Here is a 23607-nt window from a genome sequence, read left to right as displayed (position 1 = left end):
CAATCGAGAGGGAGCCATTTACTGTTTTCTGTTCAACCTCATAAAATTGTTGAGGCTTTAAATAAGCTAACTGGAGCTTTCAGCTAGAATTATGAAAGCTGCATTTGACTGTCAAGCACTGGGACAGTACTAAATCTTCCAATTTACAAGACCACCCCCACCTCACCAGTGTGCATCTTCTATATGAGACCTTAGAAGTTGTCAACTGAAGTATGACACTTTGGTGGCACAATGGGTCAGTGTGCCTTGCTGTTAACCAGAAGGGTGGTGGTTCGAGCCCACCCAGGGATGGCTGTGGGTGGGATTCCTGCATTGCAGGAGACTGGACTAGATGACCCCTCTGGGTGAGGAGATTTCACCCCTCCCATATCCAAGAATCTGCTGATGTCCTCTGCTGATTCTCCAGAGAGGAGGGGGCGGTTTCTGCTCTCTACTTATTCCGCTCCAGCCTCACATCAAAGAGAGAGAGAAACTGAGTGTTAGAGAGAGAGTGTGTGTTATCTCTGTAAGGTTGCTGCTAAGAGCAGCTGCAGACACTCAGTGCAGTTCAGCATTTTCGCTTAGACCTCATTTAGCTCTGTATATATTTGTGTATTATAGTTGTAGAGAGAATAAAGAAGATATTCTACAGAGCTGCTCTCCAAGTTGTTTATGCTCTGCTATACTCTGCTGTGCGACGACTGTCTTGTGGAAGTGAATCTGGTGCTCACAGCTCTGAGTTGTGAGTCCATAGCACTTTGACCTGTTCCTGTGCAGAAAGTGGTCTCTGGAAGTGCTACTCAGCTCGCCTGGCCCAGTCGGGGCTGAAGTGGATGAGCCCAGTTGGTGGCACTGGCTCAAGGGCGATGCTGACGCTGGGTACCTTCCAACTCTATGATTCTATGACTTCTATGACCTTATAGAAGTAGCCTATCAAAGGCTACTAGCCATGATGCCTATGTTCCACTCTGAATACCAGTTGCTGGAATCACAAGTTGGGAAAAGTGCTGCTGAACTCAAGTCCTGCTTGTGAGGTTTCCACAGACATTTGGTGAGCCACTGTGAGAACAGGATGCAGGAGAAGACGATCCTATGGCTGAATCCAGCAGAACTTTTCTTAAGTCTATGGTTGTCAACAGCTACTTTATTTCAAGTAGGCCTGCACACTGTGACCCAGCAAGCCAAACGCAGCTGGCCTGCCAGGTACGGTGGCCCATCACGGGCCAAAAAACCCCTCCTGTTTGTTTGCTGCTGCCTGTGTATGACTGCAAAAAGGAGAGGATTGCTAAGCATCTGGCAGCCTCCCATTCAGCTTGATGGGTCACAAAGACTTATAAGGGCAATACTACATTTTATATGTACACATGTAAGCCACAGATTCCTATTTTTCTTTGGGAATCCTCTTATTTCTCAGGAAGCTACAGCAGGAAAGAGTCTTCCATTGTTTTTTTATGATTACAATGCTGGTAAAGGGTATAAAATTGCAACGAGTCAAGTTGATTCCCGAAAAGACACCTAAGGGTGTCATAAACACTAGGATGCTTAAGGCGTTTCTGAGGCTTGTTCTTCATTAGAGAATAATCTGCATTGGCATCAATGGTACTTCTAAGCAGATGCAAAAAGACTTGGGCTGCAGGGCTGCATTCCTATGCACATTTACTCAAAAGTAAATCCAATTGAACACAGTGGAACTTACTTTGGAGTAAAAACCCCCACACAAATAATCCTGAGGCTGGATATTGAATAGAATTGAAAAATTGTAGCCACATTAACATCCTATGAATTTTCTGTTGGTCTAATCTGCAATGCTGCAAATTTATACAAGAAGTACATCTGGAATTCAAATTTTCAGTGCAGAATAATACACATATCCCTTACCCAGTATTCCCTCCTTGCTGTACTGGCAACTTCTGACCACATTATTTTTTATAAAAGAAAGCTACTAAGGAAATACCGGTATATAAGGAGATCCATTCATTAAATACAATCACTGAGCCAGCCGAATAGAGAGTAGGGAAAGGAAGCTGCATTCAATCATGGACTTCTGCTACAAGTGCTCTCTTGTGTCACAGAATATACAGAGGTATGTAAAACTTTTTTTTTTTAGAAGGGTGGGGGCTGAAACCTCAAATTAAGGCAGGTTGTGAAATAAATGGTGAGACCTATAAGGTATGTGCTGGCTTCTGACAGCAGCGTTTGCATGGTGGTGGACCAGGGGAGGAATGCCAAGAGGAATGTTTTTCCAGGAAGAAATAAGCTAGCAAAGCACAACTTAAAGGGTCATTGTTCAGCAGCACAGGCTCCAAAACGTAGTTTGCATTAATCAAAATATAAACAGACTTTCCAAACCTAGCATGAAAAAAACATTTTCATGATTTTCCTCTGCTTAAAAAAAGAATAGAAAACATTGAAGTTAGAGAAAGCTTTTAAAAAAAATAAAATAGAAGGCAAAATTGGCTGCTCAACTGGAGAACTGGCCCTTTGGCATTTGTGCATTCCCAAGCCGAAGGTCAAATAATCGCCTGACTCACAGCATTATCAAACTCACAGCTTTTAGGCTGGTTGTCACATGCCAGCCAAATGCTACAGCCCATCAGGTGCTTAACAACTCTCCTCTTTGTGCAATTCCAGGTAGCTTCAGAAAAGAAGCCAGTAAGGTGCAGTGGTTAGAGTGTTGGACTAGGACCTGGGAGGCCAGGGTTCAAATGCCCATGCAGCCATGAATCTCACTGAGTGGCCTTGTTCCGGTCACAACCCCTCAGGCCTAGCTGTAGAGTTGTGAAGAGGAAATGAGGAGAGGGAGAACCACATATGCCATGGAGGAAAGGCAGGGTATAAATGTAGTAAAAAAAATATAGAGTGGGTTTTATCAGGCATTCGGGGTGAGCAATCTATAACTCAGTGTATATAGCTCAGAGATAGATAATTTGAGCTGCCCAATTTTGCCAGAGGTATACAGCCCCATGTTTACTACAACAGGGGCAATGCTGCAAAAGCCAAAGCAAGTGGTGCAGACATAAACTACTATTACACAGTTGGGGGGGGGGAATGGTTGGAGGTGAAAAGTTTTTAATGCCTCCAGCTCTAGGCTGGAGAGAGAGCCAGTGTGGTGTAGTGGTTAAGAGCGGTAGTCTCGTAATCTGGGGCACCGGGTTCGCGTCTCCGCTCCTCCACATGCAGCTGCTGGGTGACCTTGGGCCAGTCACACTTCTGTGAAGTCTCTCAGCCCCACTCACCTCACAGAGTGTTTGTTGTGGGGGAGGAAGGGAAAGGAGAATGTTAGCCGCTTTGAGACTCTTTTGGGTAGTGATAAAGCGGGATATCAAATCCAAACGCCGCCGCCGCTACTGCTGCTGCTGCTGCTGCTGCTGCTGCTTCTTCTTCTTCTTCTTCTTCTTCTTCTTCTTCTTCTTCTTCTTCTTCTTCTTCTTCTTCGCAAGGAAATGGCTTCCTGACCACGCTGTCACCTTTCTCACCTCAAAGTTTCTCCTCTTTGCCTTCAAAACCCTCCGCAGCCATGCCTCCTTTATGTTTCTGCTCTTATATACTGACACATTTCTAGTCGTCACCCTTGCTCCTCCACTTCCACACCTTCCGCCATCTGAAAGTTTCCTGCAGGCCCTGCCCCACCATTAGACAGAGTGAGGTAGTTGCCTTGGGTGGAAGATGCAGGGTGGGCAGGCAGCCTGCTATTCATTCTTCCCAGGAGCCTTGGCCATTCCCTTCTTTGTGAGATCAGAGCTGTGCCCACCATGCACCACCTAAAGCTAGCCAAAGCTGTTCCAGTTGTAGGTGCCAGAGACAAATTTTCTGTTGAAAGTCTTTCAAGACTTTCATGATGCCTAGACTCGAGACCACCAAGGTGAAGGGTTATTTAGGTGTTTTAGTGGAGTCAAATTTTAGCTGTGGAGATCACGTTATTGCATTTTTATTGTTAGATCAGGGGATTGCTGAATTTCATTAATGTGATGTAGCTTGTTGTTCACGGTTATTTAAATTTAACTTTTTGATTATGGAAATGTGGCATGCAAATTAATGATGATGATGTTATAGACTTGCAGTGAATAGGTTATCTACAGCACATTCATAGAATCATAGAGTTGGAAGGGATCCTGAGGGTATGTGTAACTGCAATAATCTCTGTCTCTATCACTTTCCTCCTCTTCCTCTGTTTCCTTCCTGTGTCTAAGATTGCAAACCTGCTGAGAAAGGGGGCTCTCAGGCCTTTATTTGTAAAGCATAATGTACACTGACAACAATTAAACAAATAAAGATCACTGTAGGAAATTATATTTAAAATACCCAGTGAAGGAATCTGAATTTTCCTGAGTAATATCACAAAACACTAATACCTTGAACAACATGGGCCCAACACCAAGATTTCCTCTGAGTTCAATATGGAAAGGTCCCATATTTTTTGAAAACAAGCGATCATATGCGGGTGGAACTCACTCAGTTCGGAGATGCTTCCAACACAAGTTGCCAGGAGAGACTGTTCTAAAGTTCTAAGTTCTAGCTGGGCGTAAGCATCAGCTCTTCCATTACTGCACATGGATCCATCATTGTAAGGACTGAAGTACGCAGGCAGAGAAAGTACACCTAAAAAGAGACAGAGAAGAGAAAACATGCCTGTTAGAAAGCATCAGGATAAATAAAACAACACAGAAGAAAGAGGAAGAATGGTCAAAAGCTCCATCTCTGTACCGCTTCCTCTGCGGCAAGCCACAGTGCTGACTTATGAGAAGTAAATAAGATTGATCCAACCCATCTTCATTCCCGGTGAACTTCCAGAACTGAGCACGACCCAATCAAAGTGGTCGGTCACATCTTCTGCTATCTTGCAGGGCCTCTCAACATGCCTAAGAGTGGTAGAATTAGCAACAGTACCTGGATTGGAGACCTCTAAAGTCTCTTAAATAACAAAGAATGGGTTCCCACCTATCTAAATCACTTGTTTAGCAGTAGGGCTGTTACAAGTAGAGATAAGCATGTTGTGCAAAGTAGACTTGTGCCCACAAACGTCCCTTGCAGAACTTAGTAGGATCCAACCATGGGTTTGGTTTCATGCTCAGCATTTGCCTGAACTACAATTTGCTTCATATGATTTGTGTCAAAATGTGGTATGACATATATAAGCTGCTTTGTACAATCATAGAATCATAGAATCATAGAGTTGGAAGAGACCACAAGGGCCATCGAGTCCAACCCCCTGCCAAGCAGGAAACACCACCAGAGCACGCCTGACATATGGTTGTCAAGCCTCTGCTTAAAGACCTCCAAAGAAGGAGACTCCACCACATTCCTTGGCAGCAAATTCCACTGTAGAATAGCTCTTACTGTCAGGAAGTTCTTCCTAATGTTTAGGTGGAATCTTCTTTCTTGTAGTTTGGATCCATTGCTCCGTGTCCGCTTCTCTGAAGCAGCAGAAAACATCCTTTTATATATTTGAACATGGCTATCATATCACCCCTTAACCTCCTCTTCTCCAGGCTAAACATGCCCAGCTCCCTTAGCCGTTCCTCATAAGGCATCGTTTCCAGGCCTTTGACCATTTTGGTTGCCCTCCTCTGGACACGTTCCAGTTTCCTGTTTGTCAGTGTCCTTGAACTGTGGTGCCCAGAACTGGACACAGTACTCCAGGTGAGGTCTGACCAGAGCAGAATACAGTGGCACTATTACTTCCCTTGATCTAGATGCTATACTCCTATTGATGCAGCCCAGAATTGCATTGGCTTTTTTAGCTGCCGCATCACACTGTTGGCTCATGTCAAGCTTGTGGTCAACCAAGACTCCTAGATCCTTTTCACATGTACTGCTCTCAAGCCAGGTGTCACCCATCTTGTATTTGTGCCTCTCATTTTTTTGGCCCAAGTGCAATACTTTACATTTCTCCCTGTTAAAATTCATCTTGTTTGTTTTGGCCCAGTTCTCTAATCTGTCAAGGTCCTTTTGAAGTGTGATCCTGTCCTCTGGGGTGTTAGCCACCCCTCCCAGTTTGGTGTCATCTGCAAATTTGATCAGGATGCCCTTGAGTCCATCATCCAAGTTGTTGATAAAGATGTTGAATAAGACCGGGCCCAAGACAGAACCCTGTGGCACCCCAAGGATCTTTGCAGAATCTGTCCACAAGACAAAGGCTGAAATACAGTGGTACCTCGGGTTACAAACGCTTCAGGTTACAGACTCTGTTAACCCAGAAATAATACCTCGGGTTAAGAACTTTGCTTTAGGAGGAGAACAGAAATCGTGTAGCGGCAGCGCGGCAGCAGCAGGAGGCCCCATTAGATAAAGCGGTGCTTCAGGTTAAGAACAGTTTCAGGTTAAGAACGGACCTCCGGAACGAATTAAGTATGTAACTAGAGGTACCACTGTAGAAGACTGTCTGGTCACTTCTAGCCCAATGATTCTGGCGGCGGAAGAGACCATATGTCAACTTAGCATTGACACTTACACTACTACACTGGACAAAATGAGTTCTAGTGTTATACAATGCAATGAAAATGAGGTCATTATCAGTGAAGGTTGAGCCAATTAGTTCTGTTAGGTTAGCACTAGAATAGTAAAGGCAGAATAAAAGGGATCTAAGAAACTATGGCTCGGGCTGCTGCCTGTACGTGCCAGAAAGAAACAATGGTTAGGATCAATGAGAAATAAAAGCCTCTTCATTCAGTTTTCAAAAGACTGTAATGCTGCATTGGGCAAAACAAGTGATCTGTACATAAACTGCTATTGCACAATTGTAGCAGGGCAGATTGTTTTAAGCACTTCCAGCTTTGGTCAAGATAATAGGAAATGAGTGTAGACTACGAAGTGAGTTCAGTGGACCTCTGAATACCAGATGCTAGGCACAAACAGGCAATGTTGCTGCCCTCATCCCTTTGTGTGCTTTTCAAAGGTCTCTGGCTCATCTCTAGTTAGGAAAAGGATGGTGGATTAGATAGGTTACCCTCACATGGAAGGATGGTAACGTCAGAGGTGGGACTGAAGAACTAATGTGTGTGTACTCTCTCTTTTTCTCACCTCATGTGCAGGAGAGTCATTGGTTCCATATTGTCTGATTCAGCCCACAATGGATAGAGAAAAGAGGTGTTTGAGAGAAGGTTGGATAGTGTTTCTGTTACAGATTTGAGCATCTACGCACGCTCTGTGGAAACATACTCCAGTCATGACAGACAAAGCTATGCTGCTATATCTTCTAGAGATGGCAATTCAGATGTCCTTTTGGCATGTTATCTGGTAGGCACTGATAACATTTGCTATCAGCAAATCTTGTTTGTGCTGATGAGATCATTCTACAACTGCAATCGCATTTAGCCGAATGAACGTTGTGCTAATTTGAAGCAACACAATTGTCAAAAGAAAGACATATTAGGATACTTGGTTTATTCATCATGATGTTCCTGCCCTTCGACTTTTGGCTGCAGCATTTGTTTCCCTCGCTGATCTCACATGCCTTCTTTTCACATGCTGGTGAGTAGGAAAGCCAACAATGACATCAGCAAGGACTTCCTGGGTATTCTGAGGAGAAGGAAATAATGCAATCTGCTGTGTCTCTGCACTGTACATCATTGTGAGCTAATGGGAAAGCCCAGCCAGCGGACGAAGTCATTTGCATATTTGGAAAGCAGAGAATAAACAGCAGCACCACATGCCAACAATATATATTTTGTTGGAAAACACAGGGAAAACTACCCATCTTCGCCCCCACCGCAAGAAGAAATCAAACTGATTCCGATTCCCTTTCCCTACATTAATACCCCAATTTTTCCCCCTGGTGCACACACTTATCTCACAACTGTGGCAAGGTGAAAATGGGCTGATTTCCAGATGATTAATTCAGAAGCACACAATGCCATAGAAGGTGGAAGGAGAAACTAAGGAATGTGCTAATAAAACAAAATGATCACTTAGAAATAAACAAATAAAGCTACACTTACTTTGTTCCAGGAAATTTTGATGCCTTTTTTTAAAAAAATAACTATAGGAAATAAATATTTTTATATGGACATCACCAGATGGGCAGCATCGAAATCAGATTGATTATATTCTCTGCAGCCAAATATGGAGAAGCTCTATACAGTCAGCAAAAACAAGACCTGGAGCTGACTGTGGCTCAGATCATCAGCTTCTTATAGCAAACTTCAAGCTTAAACTGAAGAAAGTAAGAAAAATCACTGAGCCGGTAAGATAAAATCTAAATCAAATCCCTTATGAATACACAGTGGAAGTGAGGAACAGGTTTAAGGATTTAGATTTGGTGGACAGAGTGCCTGAAGAACTATGGATGGAGGCTCGCAACATTATACAGGAGGCAGCAACGAAAACCATCCCAATGAAAAGGAAATGCAAGAAAGCAAAGTGGCTGTCCAACGAGGCCTTACAAATAGCGGGGGAGAGAAGGCAAGCAAAATGCGAGGGAGATAGTGAAAGATACAGGAAATTGAATGCAGATTTCCAAAAAATAGCAAGGAGAGACAAGAAGGCCTTCTTAAATGAGCAATGCAAAGAAATAGAGGAAAACAACAGAATGGGAAGAACCAGAGATCTGTGCAAGAAAATCGGAGATATGAAAGGAACATTTCATACAAAGATTACCATAATAAAGGACAAAAGTGGTAAGGACCTAACAGAAGCAGAAGACATCAAGAAGAGGTGGCAAGAATACACAGAGGAACTATACCAGAAAGATATGGATGGCTCGTACACCCCAGGTAGTGTGATTGCTGACCTTGAGCCAGACATCCTGGAGAGTGAAGTCAAATGGGCCTTAGAAAGCACTGCAAATAACAAGGCCAGTGGAAGTGATGGTATTCCAGCTGAACTATTTAAAATTTTAAAAGATGATGCTGTTAAGGTGCTACACTCAATATGCCAGCAAGTTTGGAAAACTCAGCAGTGGCCAGAGGATTGGAGAAGATCAGTCTACATCCCAATCCCAAAGAAGGGCAGTGCCAAAGAATGCTCCAACTACTGCACAATTGCACTCATTTCACACGCTAGCAAAGTTATGCTTAAAATTCTACAAGGAAGGCTCAAGTAGTATGTGGACCGAGAACTCCCAGAAGTGCAAGCTGGATTTAGAAGAGGCAGAGGAACCAGAGACCAAATTGCAAACATGCGCTGGATTATGGAGAAAGCTAGAGAGTTCCAGAAATACATCTACTTCTGCTTCATTGACTATGCAAAAGCCTTTGACTGTGTCTACCACAGCAAACTATGGTAAGCTAAGAAATGGGAGTGCCTGATCACCTCATCTGTCTCCTGAGAAATCTCTATGTGGGACAAGAAGCTACAGTTAGAACTGGATATGGAACAACTGATTGGTTCAAAATTGGGAAAGGAGTACGACAAGGCTGTATATTGTCTCCCTGCTTATTTAACTTATATGCAGAATTCATCATGCGAAAGGCTGGGCTGCATGAACCCCTAGCCAGAAGATTGCCAGAAGAAATATCAACAACCTCAGATATGCAGATGACACAACCTTGATGGCAGAAAGTGAGGAGGAATTAAAGAACCTTTTATTGAGGGTGAAAGAGGAGAGTGCAAAATATGGTCTGAAGCTCAACATAAAAAAAACGAAGATCATGGCCACTGGTCCCATCACCTCCTGGCAAATAGAAGGGGAAGAAATGGAGGCAGTGAGAGATTTTACTTTCTTGGGCTCCATGATCACTGCAGATGGTGACAGCAGCCATGAAATTAAAAGACGCCTGCTTCTTGGGAGAAAAGCAATGACAAACCTAGACAGCATCTTAAAAAGCAGAGACATCACCTTGCCAACAAAGGTCCGTATAGTTAAAGCTATGGTTTTCCCAGTAGTGATGTATGGAAGTGAGAGCTGGACCATAAAGAAGGCTGATCGCTCCAATACTTTGGCCGCCTCATGAGAAGAGAAGACTCCCTGGAAAAGACCCTGATGTTGGGAAAGATGGAGGGCACAAGGAGAAGGGAACGACAGAGGACGAGATGGTTGGATAGTGTTCTCGAAGCTACCAGCATGAGTTTGACCAAACTGCGGGAGGCAGTAGAAGACAGAAGTGCCTGGAGTGCTCTGGTCCATTGGGTCACAAAGAGTCAGACACGACTAAACGACTAAACAACAACAACAACAAACTATTATTATCAAGTCAAACCACATAGTCCTTGTTTTTCAAAGTGAAGGGTTTGATGAATGATGTGGTGAACTTAATGGCTTAGTAACTGGGTCTGTCATTCATATCATCAACATACTGTAGTATCAGCTTGAAAGAGAGATTTCAGATACGTCTTTTCTTGGATTGGGGAAAGGCTAGCAGATAGACACTTCTGTGGCTGCTACTATGAGAGAACAGAAATATTCTACTGTTGAAGCTCCCAGGATCTAAAAAACAGCAAAAAGACTAATGCCAATCAATGTGTTTACATGATCCTCTGATATGCCAATGCTGTTTAAGTGTACCACTTTCATTTGTTTGGATAAATGGGGGCTTATGGTTTATGGCTTCTTTTCAAAAGAAACCAGTTAGACATTCTAGTCTTAACACATTTCCAGAAGAAAATTATTGCCAACCAGAAACTGATTCAGAAGCTGTACCAAATCCATGCTGCAGAGAGGATTTTGCTGGCCAAACTCCAGCACAGAATTAAATGCACTTAAAGCTTTAAACGTTGTTGGATTGTGGTTGTTATCTCTCAGATAAGTGATGTTCTGGTTCTCTCACATCTCCTTGAGTTTTTGAAGATTCCAGCCATAAATGGTGGCCCTTTAAATTGCCAATTCATATATACCAGCATCTGTACTGAGACTGTACTCAGAGCATCTCTGCAATGTGGTGATCAAGACTGAACAGAGCAAAAATAATTAGTTTCTGGCATTTGTCAAAGTCTTTGAAATAGCAGTTGGGAATAAGGTATGTTTATTCTACCTCACTCAATACAGGAAACCTGCTTATGGGCTCTGCCAGTACCGTTAAAAAGCTGGCGCGACAGGGTGGAGTTCCAGTAAGCCCTTTCTTAAAAAACAAAATTATTTTGCCAGCTTAAAAAGTTTTCTTTTTTTTAAAGATTCCTGTCTATAACATGATACTTTTTAAAGGAACTGAAATATTTCCAACTTCCTAGGCAAAATCAGTTCAAGGAAGGGGAAGGAGGAAATTGATTTCTCTCGCCCCCCCCCCCCCCGCTTCCATCACTTCATTGCTTCTGGTTTCAAACAAACTAGTTTGTATGTGAACAAAGATGAGCAAACCATCTGGAAACTGCAATCTGAATTTTTATTCCTGATAAGGCCCAAACTAAACTTGAGTTTAGATGTATTTTTGCATTTAATATGCAGGTTTTTTAAAAATGCAAATGTGTGTGCTGATAATTTGTTGGTACAGTGGTACCTCGGGTTACAGACGCTTCAGGTTACAGACGCTTCAGGTTACAGACTCCGCTAACCCAGAAATAGTACCTCAGGTTAAGAACTTTGCTTCAGGATGAGAACACAAATAGCGTGGCGGCAGCGGGAGGCCCCATTAGCTAAAGTGGTACCTCAGGTTAAGAACAGTTTCAAGTTAAGAACGGACCTCCGGAACAAATTAAGTTCTTAACCTGAGGTGCCACTGCATTATGGCAGGCACAGAGGAGGATTTAACCCTTTGGTCCCCTGCTGTGACAATGCGAAAATTTATTTGGTGGATGCCTCACTGGGCATTACCACAGAATTACCACAGCTTCTTTGGCCAATCCAAATAGGAATCTGAAAACCATTTTTAAAAAGGTGTTTTACAGACGCTAGGGGAAAGGTATTTCATAGTAGAGAAGCCGCCTCTGGCTGTCTAGCACTTTGCATGATTTCAACATTAGAAGGCAATTTCCTAGTCTTTTCCTTGTCAATTCTTAGTGGCTTTCTGAACAATTGCATGGCATCCAGAGGTAAAGACGGGGCCATTCCAGGAATGGCAAAGAGCCAGTAAGAAAAATATGAAAAGCTTAAAATTCCCCGCTCCTGAGACTCTTGTTACTGATTTGTACAAGAATGTGAGTTTAAAAATCTGACTCTCTTAGAAGTATGCAGAGACTACGTACGTATGCCCCGTGGGCTGGTGGTCAATGATCACTGCAGGGCATAGGTCAGGAGGAATGTAAAGAAGTCAAGGTGTTCTGCTCATTAAACAGGTTTTAAAACCCTCCAAATACAATTACATCCCCCCCCCCATAAAACAAGTAAAGAGAAACTATAGTCAGTTCAGGAAATTAAAGGGAAAGAAAAACATTTGAGGAAAATGGCGACACTCAGGAAAAGCCCTGAAGGCATTTGCTCAGCATTTGCTCAGTTCCAATAAAAATTAGAAATTGCATTCATATATAGCCTAAAATAATATTTTTTAAAAACCCAAACCAAAAAAGACAAACATCATGTGCCAAATCATATTGCCACTTCACCAGTGTAAAATCAAAGCTAAAAATTCATATATCCATTAATTTAAACAGACTTAAATGAATACGTAAGGACAATGATAAAAGCTAATAATAAACTGGCAAACTTACCAACTGAGATGGCCAAGACAGGATTAGTATGTCCTTAAAGCATGCTTTATTTTATTATGATGGATAGAAAATGCAATTTATGCAATTTAGCAAAATCTGAATGCAATTAATTGGTTAATGTGCTATTTAATAGCCAAATTTTTAATTTTAAGGCTATATTAAACACCTATTTGCACTTTAACGTATTTTATATAAGAAACTGGAAGCATTTAACAAACAATAATGAATTCAGCCACATAATATACTTTAAAAGTTTATATATTTAAAGAGCCAAATGGATATTAAAGTATGCTGATGCAAGTAAGTAAGAATTAATCCCTTTAAGGGTTAAGGCAGATTTTGCACATCATATTCTTCTAGACTAATTAATGCTGCTGGTTTTTTAACCCCATGCAGATTTGACAGATCATATACATTGATTTTTGTATGATTTTTTTATTGGATTCTTTTTTCTGCTATTACTCTTGTGATGATAGAGCCAGTTCCAAATATCACTAGTGCACCAGTCTTCTGGGCTATTTATTAACTGGTATGCAAATGCATGACTTTTGATGAGGATTCTTGGAATTGAGATCCTTTTTAGACTAGAGACCTTCTGCAAGGCCTTTCCTACACCATCTCCAAGCATGCTCCAATCACAGTTTGTCCTTTGAGGGATATAGTTGCATTTCCCCTAGTGGATGTAACAGTGTAGCATGATAGGCCCAGCCAAATGCACTAGATTGTGGGAGGGGCTTGAATAACATCTGGATAATCTGAATAAGCAAGGTGGCCTCACACGGTTGAGGTCTGCTTACTTAGATATAGCGGATGCTGAAAGTTTATGGCTTTAGAGGGAAACAAACAGCACTTTGAATGGTACTTGGAAACTTAACTGGGAGTGTAGTTATCATAGGTATATTATGCTCTGAGATTTGCCCAGATCAACAGCTGGGCGGTCAATGTTCTTAATCCAGCTACAGCTCCATATTCAAGAAGTCAACTAGGCTACATAGCAAAATTAGCAGGAAACTTACTGGGGCGATTATAAGAAACTGTTTAGATTTATCAGCATCTAGGGCAGGGTATCTTAACGAGGGTCATCACTCTTGCCAGGGTTGGAGCCCTTGAGATTTTTAGGGGAGTTTTTAATGTTTGAAGTTTTATTGTGATTTTAATTTTCTGTTGGGAGCTGCCCAGAGGGGCTGGGGAAACCCAGCCAGATGGGTTGAGTATTATTATTATTATTATTATTATTATTATTATTATTATTATTATTATTACCTTACCCAGGTAATGCATAACAGTAAGTATTACTTTACAAGTCTACAGTGGTACCTCTGGTTAAGAACTTAATTCGTTCCAGAGGTCTGTTCTTAACCTGAAACTGTTCTTAACCTGAGGTACCACTTTAGCTAATGGGGCCTCCCGCTGCCACCACACCACTGGCACACAATTTCTGTTCTCATCCTGAAGCAAAGTTCTTAACCTGAGGTACTATTTCTGGGTTAGCGGAGTCTGTAACCTAAAGCGTCTGTAACTCGAGGTACCACTGTACTCTGAAAGTTCTTACTGCTCACACAAGGAATTCTCAGTCTATTAGATGCGCCCGCTAATATACAAAGATGACTGGTAACTTCCTCTTTTCAAGTTGCATAATTGGCTATGTGGCTAGCACTAAGCTGCATCTAGCAGCGTGTTGGATCCCTGGTCTGCAACTGGTTTTCCCAACAGGTTACTTTGATAAGGAGGTCAAAGCCAAATCCCCCTCTCTGTCTGCTTCTAAGTCTTATTGCAACAAATGCTACTCCTAACCATCCCAGTTTTGTCTCTGGAATGGTGACTGGGGGACCAGATGGCACCCATCAGCAGGACGGATCTGGCACCCAGTTGCTGAGCCCAACTGTCAAATAGGTTTAGAACTGTTAATTATATCCTGCTCTAAGGCATGTATTTGGTATTCTAGGTTAACGTATATTGGATCGTGATGAGTGACGTTTATCATTACATTGGCGATATCCTCATAATTGTTTCAACTGAGCACAGAGCAGTGCATTTAATGCTGCACAGGAATATTTCTGTAGCAAGTAAAATCTTCTAATCTAATTGAAACCGCAACTCCACACTGGAGTTGGGCCAAGCCGTCAAGAATGAAATCCTTATGCAAAGTGTGCCAAAATATTTTAAAAGACCACAAATGGTCAGGGCTTCCATTCATGTGCCTTCCTCATCACACCAAAGACTGCATTGTCCTACTACCATATTCTGAAACACTAATTCAATGCTGTCTCCCAAGGCATAAACCCCACCTGCTAACTCAAACCCATTTCCTGGAGACACATATATTTTCTTCTCTGGGAAATTTCCCAAGCAGTTTCTAAAAATGATGCCTATAAAGCTAGGAGAAGCCATATTTTAACTAGATCTCAGACTCTGATTAGATCTCAGCCATTGATAATTGAACAACCGTTCTGACAATATAAGCCATTGTCAATGATTTGAATGTCAAAGCTTTCTTACAAAAGCTTAATAATAGTAAATTTAATTTAATAGTATCTGAAGAAGTGTGCATGCACACGAAAGCTCATACCAAGAACTGACTTAGTTAGTCTTTAAGGTGCTACTGGAAGGAATTTGTTTTGTTTTGACTATGGCAGACCAACACGGCTACCTATCTGTAACAGTAAATTTATTATCATCATCAAGGAATAAACAATCAAGGAATAAAGATGACTTTTAGAAGACATCTAATGGCAGCCCTGTGTAGGGCAGTTTTTACAGTTTGATGTTTTATTGTGTTTTTAATATTTTGTTGGGAGCCACCCAGAGTGGTTGCGGCAACCCAGTCAGATTAGCATATAAATAATAAAAGTATTATGATTATTGTTATTTCATTATCAGTGTACTACAGTCAAACATAAGGCAGTTTCCTGCCCCTAACAGCTTGGAACTGATTTATTTAAAAAATAAATAAATTTAGACTTTGTGAAACATACCAATACCATATTCAAGGCTCAGGTTCAGACATGCAGTGCTGGGAACTGGGGAAGCATTTTTTTCTAACTAAGTTTGACATTATTGGTTTTATGTATGTTTTCCCAATAATGTTAATAATAATAAAGTGGTAATAATATTTAGCGGATCTTTCTAGCAATTGGAGCCCAAATTAAGTAACTGAGTAATATCAAACATATGGATATTAAGATAATAAGGAATGGCAAAAGAAGAGGTTCCAGAACTGAGTCAGTTTTCCTGTCTACAACTTTAAACACAGTTGTGTTGACAACACAGACAGTTGGGGAAAACGTAATAAGGCAGTGTGTTAAAACGCTGGTACCAGTCTGACTGGTACTGATTTGGCCAGGCCATGCAAACCATGTAAGTTTAATGGCTTTGTCTGGAACCAACTTTCTTGCCACATTCAATTTAATTTCTCTTTTGATTTTGTTTCTCCATGACCTCAACTTTTGGGTCTCTTACAGTGCAATCCTATACTTGTCTACTCACAGTCCCACTGGCTTGGATCCTAACATTTTCCTATGTGAATGGAAAGAGAGTTAGGCTTACTGAAGAGGTCCTTCTGTTCCTTCCGTGTATATATGTAAGAATAAATTTGGCTCCAAATCACAGCGTACTTTCAGGTAAACGTATATAGGATTGTAGCCTTAAATTGCCCTAATTTACTTTATGTCCTCCTCTGTGTGTTATCTCAAGCAATCTAATATAACTACAAGCAAAAGTGCTCTCGTTTATTGGAGTTTTCTACATATGTGTGGCAACCCTTTTTAGCTTTAGATCCCATGAACCTAAAAATATCCTTACTACTTCCCATAACATCTAAGATTATCCCCAAGGGATTGCTGTTTAACTAATTGACCTAATAGGAGCCAGATTGCACAGTCTCGTGTGATCAGATGACATCATATCCTGAGCAGATAATTTAAAGAACACTTGAAAAACAAGGTACGCTTCCATTGCAGCGTAAAATCCCCTAGCAACTCTCAAGTTATGCAATACCTTGTATTCCAGACTTGAATATCCTTAAGGGCATCATAATCTCCAATGTATGACAGAAAGCAGCACAGGGAGATTAAGCAATATGTCTAAGTTTTAAAGAGTGATTCAGCATTAATCATTAATCCAACCACACTTTTCAATTGCTGTAACAAATGCTATTTCCTTTATTTTTTTAAAAATCAATATTCAGGTGGCAAATACAATACATCCTCTGTTTTTTATCCTCACAACAGCCCTGTGAAGTAGGTTAGGGCGATACAGTGCCTGGGTGAAGGTCAACCAGTTCACGTCATGGACAGATGGGTGGGGATCCCATTGTGGGTTGTACAGGCCCTGCCTGAACCTCAATTTATAATTTATGCAAGCAAGGCGTAAAGTGTTTACCTGTGTAAATGCTCCACATATGCCTCATAAATATGCACTGGCCCATTTGCCTGTAGCATTAGCAATCTGTGGCCAGGACAGATGTGCCAGTGGCATGCAAGTTCTACGTGACAATGGGTCAGCACATTAATGAGTCAGTGCATTTCAATGTGACAGGATGCGTATGGGTTACCTCTGCAATTCAGCGGTCTACCACGGGTCCAAAATTCTAACCTAACTCTCTCAATGTATTAGCATAACCCATTGAGAAATTATTCTTCTCCTCAATTTGCAATTTTGCAATTTTCAAAAAAACCCCATAGCTTTCAGAGCACATTATAAAGACCATTTGCAACTATGGCACAATTTAAGAGTTTGGAAATTTTGTCAAGATTTGTTTGATTTAAGGATGTGCATATTTTTATTGATCTTGTAAAGGCTTCCAGACTAAAAAACAAACAAACCCAAGGAATCTACAGTGGTACCTCAGTTTAAGAACTTAATTCATTCCGGAGGTCCCTTTTTAACCTGAAACTATTCTTAACCTGAGGTGCCACTCTATCTAATGGGGCCTCCCGCTGCCACTGTGCCACTGCCGCGCGATTTCTGTTCTTATCCTGAAGCAAAGTTCTTAACCCGAGGTACTATTTCTGGGTTAGCGGTGTCTGTAACCCAGTGTTTTACAACCACTGTTCCGCGGCATACTAGTGTGCCGCGAGATGTTGCCTGGTATGCCATGGGAAAAATTGAAAAATTCGAAAGATTTTTTTAAAAAAATGTCAAATTTTCACCCACAGGGTGGGCGCCGGACTGTGTCCTGGGTATGGGTGGGGTGGGGTTTTTGACCCCACCCTCGGCCAGCAGGGGCACCGATTGGTGCTCCTCAGGGGGACACCCTCCACTTTTCTGATGTCCAGGCTGTGATTGGTCCAGACTCCAGCCTGGACCTATCACAGTAGGACATCATCTTCCGACTTCCTTCCCGTCCGAGCACAGTGTGCGCAAATAAGCCTAGGAAGGGAAAACTGCACAAGTGTCTGCACCAATGGAGCTGCAGCCATGGTCGGGCACACCAAAGGCTTTGTAAGCAGGGTGAAGGAAAGAAATCCAGGTGTGATTGTTACGCATTGTTTTTTACACTGTGAGGCCCTCGTAGCCAAGACTTTACCAGCAGACCTAGTTCATGTGTTGGATGATGCTGTGCGCATGGTAAACTTTGTAAAGTCATGACCCGTGAAAAGTCGCATATTTGCAGCTTTGTGTGAGGAGATGGGAGCGAAGCATAAAACCTTGCTGTTTCATACGGAGGTCTGGTGATTGTCACGTGGCAAGGTCTTGGTTCGTGTGTATGAGCTGCCGGAGGAACTTAAAGTGTTTCTGACAAATGAGAGGTTGGATTACGCAAAGCTGCTTGCAAGTGATGAGTGGTGTGCAAGGCTGGCATACCTGGCAGATATATTTCATCATCTGAATGAACTGAACACACAAATGCAAGGCCGAAATGAAAACCTGCTTACAAGTACAGATAAAATAAATGGATTCCGTTCAAAGCTGCAACTCTGGCATCAACATGTGGAAAGTGGCAATCTTGAAATGTTCACACTCACGAAGCAATGGCAAGGTGTTCACACTGCTGCACTGTGTGAGATAATAGTTAAACATTTAAAAACTCTCGAGGAGAAGTTGTCATTTTATTTCTCTTCAGTCTCCACCGAATGCCTTGACTGGGTTAGGGACCCTTATAGCTCAGCATCAGTTGGTAGAAAGGACATGACTTTACAGGAGCAGGAGGAACTAACTGAACTGAGACAAAATCGTGGTTTCAAGCTAAGATTTGCTGATCTACCTTTGGACAGTTTTTGGTTAGATACTGCCAAGGAGTTCCCCCTTCTGGCAAACAAAGCTATTTTGACATTGCTCCCATTTTCCACTACGTATCTGTGTGAGATGAGCTTTTCAAGCATGATTGCTATAAAAACTAAATACAGAGAGAGACTGAGAGCTGTTGCCGAAGAGCTACATGTGTGTCTTTCTTCGATTCCAGCCAGAATATCAGCTTTGTGTTCAGCCAAACAGGCCCAGGTTGCGCACTGAATAAAGTATTTTATAATTTTTCATATTTCTGTTTACTTACTATTTCATAATAAAGTAATTATAAAATACTTTCTTTGTGTTTATTTGATTCCTATTCAAGAGAATTACTTTATATATAGTCAATATAGGCACAGAGTTAAATTTTTTAACATTTTCTAATGGTGGTGTGCCTCGTGATTTTTTTCATGAAACAAGTGTGTCTTTGCCCAAAAAAGGTTGAAAAACACTGCTGTAACCTGAAGCGTATGTAACCCGAGGTAGCAATGCAATCAACAGCAATGCAATCAAAAAGACAAAAAAAAAGTTTCTATTAGGAAGCTATTCTGCACAACCTCTTGCAAAAAATGGGGCTCTTGAGTCAAGTTTGCAGAAATTCTCTGAAATATTCTGCTAGTTGAAATAACATCAATTACATACTGAAGAGTAAGGTTCACAAACTGCAATGCTTTTAACTGGCCTGCGAACATGTTTTTTGGCATCCAGGTCATCCTACCTAAGAATTAAAACCGGTCTAAAAGTGAGTGGTAATATTAGGGTGAAGAATACAGGTCACCTTGAGTTTACAAACTTCTGCTTACATACTCCAATTAAATCCTTAAAAAGAAAAGCCGCTATAGGGCTATAAATGTCACATGGACAAATGGAGAAAAGCTTTATGAGGTGCAGTATAATGTGCCACTGGCCTTGTGGACAAAATGAAAATAGCTGCCTAACACTGCTGTCAATAAGCACTGGACTAACGAAGGAACGGGACTCAGTTCCGAGAATGGGACGCTTGAATTCTGCTCCAAGTTCTGCCACTGAGCTGCTATGACTATGCCATTTTATTTGACCTCCATGGCTAAATCCATTCATGTGTAAAATAATATTAATGCATCCCTTTTGCACAAAGGCCGCTATAGACAACTGTAAAATGTATCCAATCTTCCTTGATTTAATGTGGAGTGCCATGCCACCACTTGGGGGAAGGACGAAAGGATTATTCAGCTGGTTCAAGAGCCTGCTCCTGGATACATTCAAGGTAAAAGCGTGAAAAGCAGCCTATTTTGGGAGCACTTTTACTTTGACATTTCCCCAAAGATTACTGAACTATTAGTAGGTACGTTTGTGATAATTTCCTCATATACAGATGACTCCACTGCAAACCAGGTGAGTTCTCTATTCTACCTATATATATGAGCAGATTTGTACATGTATATAAAGCAGGGGTGGGGATCTTTTGGTTGTCTGGATGTTGCTGAACTACAATTCCTGCCATCCCTGGCTAGTGGCCATGCTTGCTGAGGCTGATGGGAGTTATAGTACAATGTCTGAAGGGCCAAACATTCCCCCCACCTGATATTAAGGGACTTGATTTGGTGAAAATGTATGTGACCAGGGATAGCAGGAGAAGGTGTTTAAAATACAGAAATAGCACTAGGCTTATTAGCCCAAACATCATGTAATGAATGTGCTCTTACAACATATCCAGGCAACAGCCTAATGTTCAAAAGATCTAGTAAATAATAATTTCCCAGTTCTTCTAAAGAGGTCTCACACACTGAACATCTTGGTTTAATTTGCTGTGTTTCACTTTCACTTGCATTTCAAAAGGTGGACTCATACATTATCCTTTTAGTAAGGCAACACAAGTGTGAAAGCTAATTTTGTGTATGCTTTTGCTGGCCTCCAGTCCTATAGCCAGTACAGGCACTAAAAACATTGCCCCAGAAGAGATCAGAAAGAAGAACAACATAGAAAACCACAACCCCTCCTTGTCTAGCAAGGAAGCTGCGAAAGATTATTTCTCCTTGGCTGAATGTTTCTTCGCTTGGAGTGAGAGAAAGTCAAGGGGAAAGGCAATTTAAAGCCTGGGCGGCAAGAATGGGAAACCTGTGGCCTCCCAGATTGTTGCACTTCAGTTCCCAACAGTCACAGCCAGCCTGTCCAATGGGCAGAGATAATGGGAGTTGTAGTCCATTGACATCTGGAAGGCCATAGGTTTCCCCTTACCTGCTGTATAGACAGCTAGTAGGAAGGAGCCTTCGGGGTTCTAAACAAGTGGAGTAAATCTGGTTTTCATGTAATCACTTATTAAAAGTATAATGTGTAGCCTGGGCTCTTAGCAACAACAGCTAATAAGAACCGGAAATATAATACTGTCCAAACTAGTTTGAACTTGACCAATAAAATAAAATAAAAATCACAGATCATCATCAGGGCTTAAACAGCTCAGGGCTCAAAGTCAGCCTTTGTAATCCCAATATTTTAGATCAATATCCTCAAGTCTATTCTGAAGAGAAATGCTTGTGTTGGAAAATAAAACTCCTATGTCTCTTGACAGACTTATGTACGATGTTCAGTATCATCTAGAGAAAGACTCTATGTCAGCCATGTATTGGAAAAGAAGCTGTCTGCTGCTTGAGTTTAGATGTTCTCAGATAAACACTTGTGACTATCTAGTAGGCCAAGTTATTTTATTTTCTTTACAATACACTTCACAGCGTTCAAATAATTATTAGCTCTTAGAATAAACCTCCCAACCTCACTGTAATGAGAGGTTACAATAGGGTCAGCCAAAAAAGAGCTGGTATAATGTAGTGCTTAAGAGTGTGAACTGTGAGCCGGGAACTCCTTGGCTTAAATCCCTCTTTAGTCATCAACTCATTTTGGGGCAGATAGGTAGCCGTGTTGGTCTGCCATGGTCAAAACAAAATAAAAAAATTCCTTCCAGTAGCACCTTAAAGACCAACTGAGTTAGTTCTAGGTATGAGCTTTCGTGTGCATGCACACTTCTAGAACTAACTCAGTTGGTCTTTAAGGTGCTACTGGAAGGAATTTTTTTATTTCATTTTGGGGCCTAAGGCATGTCACCACATGTCCACCTCAGGCCCCACATCTGCAATATGGGAATAATACAGTGCTATTTTAAGGATTACTAACACGATACTGTCTGGATTATTGAAAGGATGTATGTGAAATGCTCTTAGGTGCTGAGGATTGTTATTGAAAAGGGAGAAGTTACGTTACAAGAAGTTGAAATATGCAAGAATACTGTAAACAAATATAAAATTAATTTCACCTTTCTACAAAAGACTAGTTTCTACACAGGCTCACACAACCTTCTCTTTCCTCCATCCAGGGAAGCCAGAGTGATGATGAGAGTTCAGTGACACATTCCAACCAGGCAAAAGCCCTCAAGGAGGATGTGAGGCAAGGCCAAGGAGGTGTGTGGCTTGGAGAGAGGCCCAAGGGCCAAACAGAGAAGTCTGGAGGGTCAGAGCTGGACTGCAGGCCTGAGGTTCTCCACACCGGACTAGAGGGAGGATCCAAGCTAGAGACCAGCATCATTGGGTGGCTGGCACTCAAGTGGGCTCAACTGCTCCATGACTGGAAGTGGACCAGTATTTATACATGACTTTTGTATACAAAGCAGAATACTAAAATGCCTAGAGTTGTCTTTCAGAAAGGTGTCCAAAACATTAACCTGGTAGAAGCTGGAGCTTCATTTCTGTACATAGTGCTGGGTGGCTAGCTAGACCACTGAAAGTCTCCTTCCATCTCCTCCTCCCTCCTTACGGTTACCTACTTCTTCCTGGGACAGATCCTTTCCTATTCTTCCCTTACCATCCCCTGTTTCTTCAGCCACATTATCTCCCTAATGACCATAGCATATGACCCCAGATCCAATCTGTCTTTCCTTCAGGCCATCATGTTCATATAAGCAAGAATACACACTATAATTATTTCTGAAAAGTGCAGTTGTTTTCTCAGTGTCCAAGCAGTCATGGGGTGTGTTGGTCAGTTTGTTTGGAGCCCTCCAGTAAATCTGTGTTGCAAGGTTTTTTCTCTGCACTCCATCATCTGATACAGAGGCTTGTTTTGTTCTATGCCACTTGCCTTTGGTCATTTACAGAAGCACAAGCAGCAGAACTTGTACTTTACCACTGAACGATGACCCTTCTTTAGCATCCATTCAGATTCTATAGTAGTACCAAACTATATATAACTTCTTCAATGTGCAATTCAGTTTTCAACAATGCTACTTTGAGTTTTGTTTTTAGAAGAATGTCAATGGTCACTGGCATTACTGACATCCTGAGTGGTTATTTTTTTACAGATCATTTTTAAAGAACACGAGGGAGGAAAAAGCGACATTCCTAACGATATTCTGATTTGCAACGCACTGTTCTTCAAAGCACTCAGCATTAAAACCATGTGCTAGGAGTTTGTCTTGTGCTTTAAAAGACAAGGAATTGGCAGCCTGTAATTTTTTTCAAAAAAATGGTTTTGCTAAATCTATTGTACCTGTAGCCTAGAATATTGAGACCATGATTGCATGAAATATTCTTTAGGAGTACATCAACTTTTTAGATCTTTCTAATTAATTGAGGGTAGCTCTGCTAATTGGACCATGCAAATCATAGCCAGAAGCCTTAACCTAATTAGAGTTCTAGTAGACTGCCAGCAATTCTCTTCCTGATACAAGTTTTTTTGGAGGGGACCTCCACTGACTGGAATGCTGCCAATTCAAACAAAATAAGAGCTAAAAACAACCACAAGCAGCCTCCCACAATGAGCAATATTGTTGTAATGCTGCGAGTAAAAATATCTGGCCAGTTAAGTATCACTTAGATTCATTTGATTCTGTAGCTGTCAAACACAAGGACTTGAATATCT

At 41.5% G+C, this 23607-nt stretch overlaps 1 protein-coding gene and 1 long non-coding RNA gene across 2 annotated transcripts in view; one reads left to right on the top strand and one right to left on the bottom strand.

Annotated features, from left to right (window-relative positions):
* The window catches only part of ABTB2 (ankyrin repeat and BTB domain containing 2), a 162129-nt gene that overhangs the window by 56365 nt on the left and 82157 nt on the right, over nt 1-23607 (bottom strand). The window contains exon 2 of the mRNA XM_081834584.1: nt 4432-4578. Coding sequence (XP_081690710.1) covers nt 4432-4578 — 147 coding nt within the window. The remainder of the gene's footprint in view (nt 1-4431; nt 4579-23607) is intronic.
* On the top strand, nt 4593-22693 carry LOC309327645. The gene is made up of 4 exons (XR_014150610.1): nt 4593-4723; nt 15957-16115; nt 19841-19969; nt 22070-22693. It is a non-coding gene; the product is annotated as an uncharacterized lncRNA (long non-coding RNA).

Source organism: Podarcis erhardii (genome assembly GCF_964252035.2).
Source record: "Podarcis erhardii genome assembly, chromosome: 1".
Taxonomy (NCBI): Eukaryota; Metazoa; Chordata; class Lepidosauria; order Squamata; family Lacertidae; genus Podarcis; species Podarcis erhardii.
Note: the sequence above shows the minus strand (reverse complement) of the source record. Positions and strands in the feature narration are given on the sequence as shown.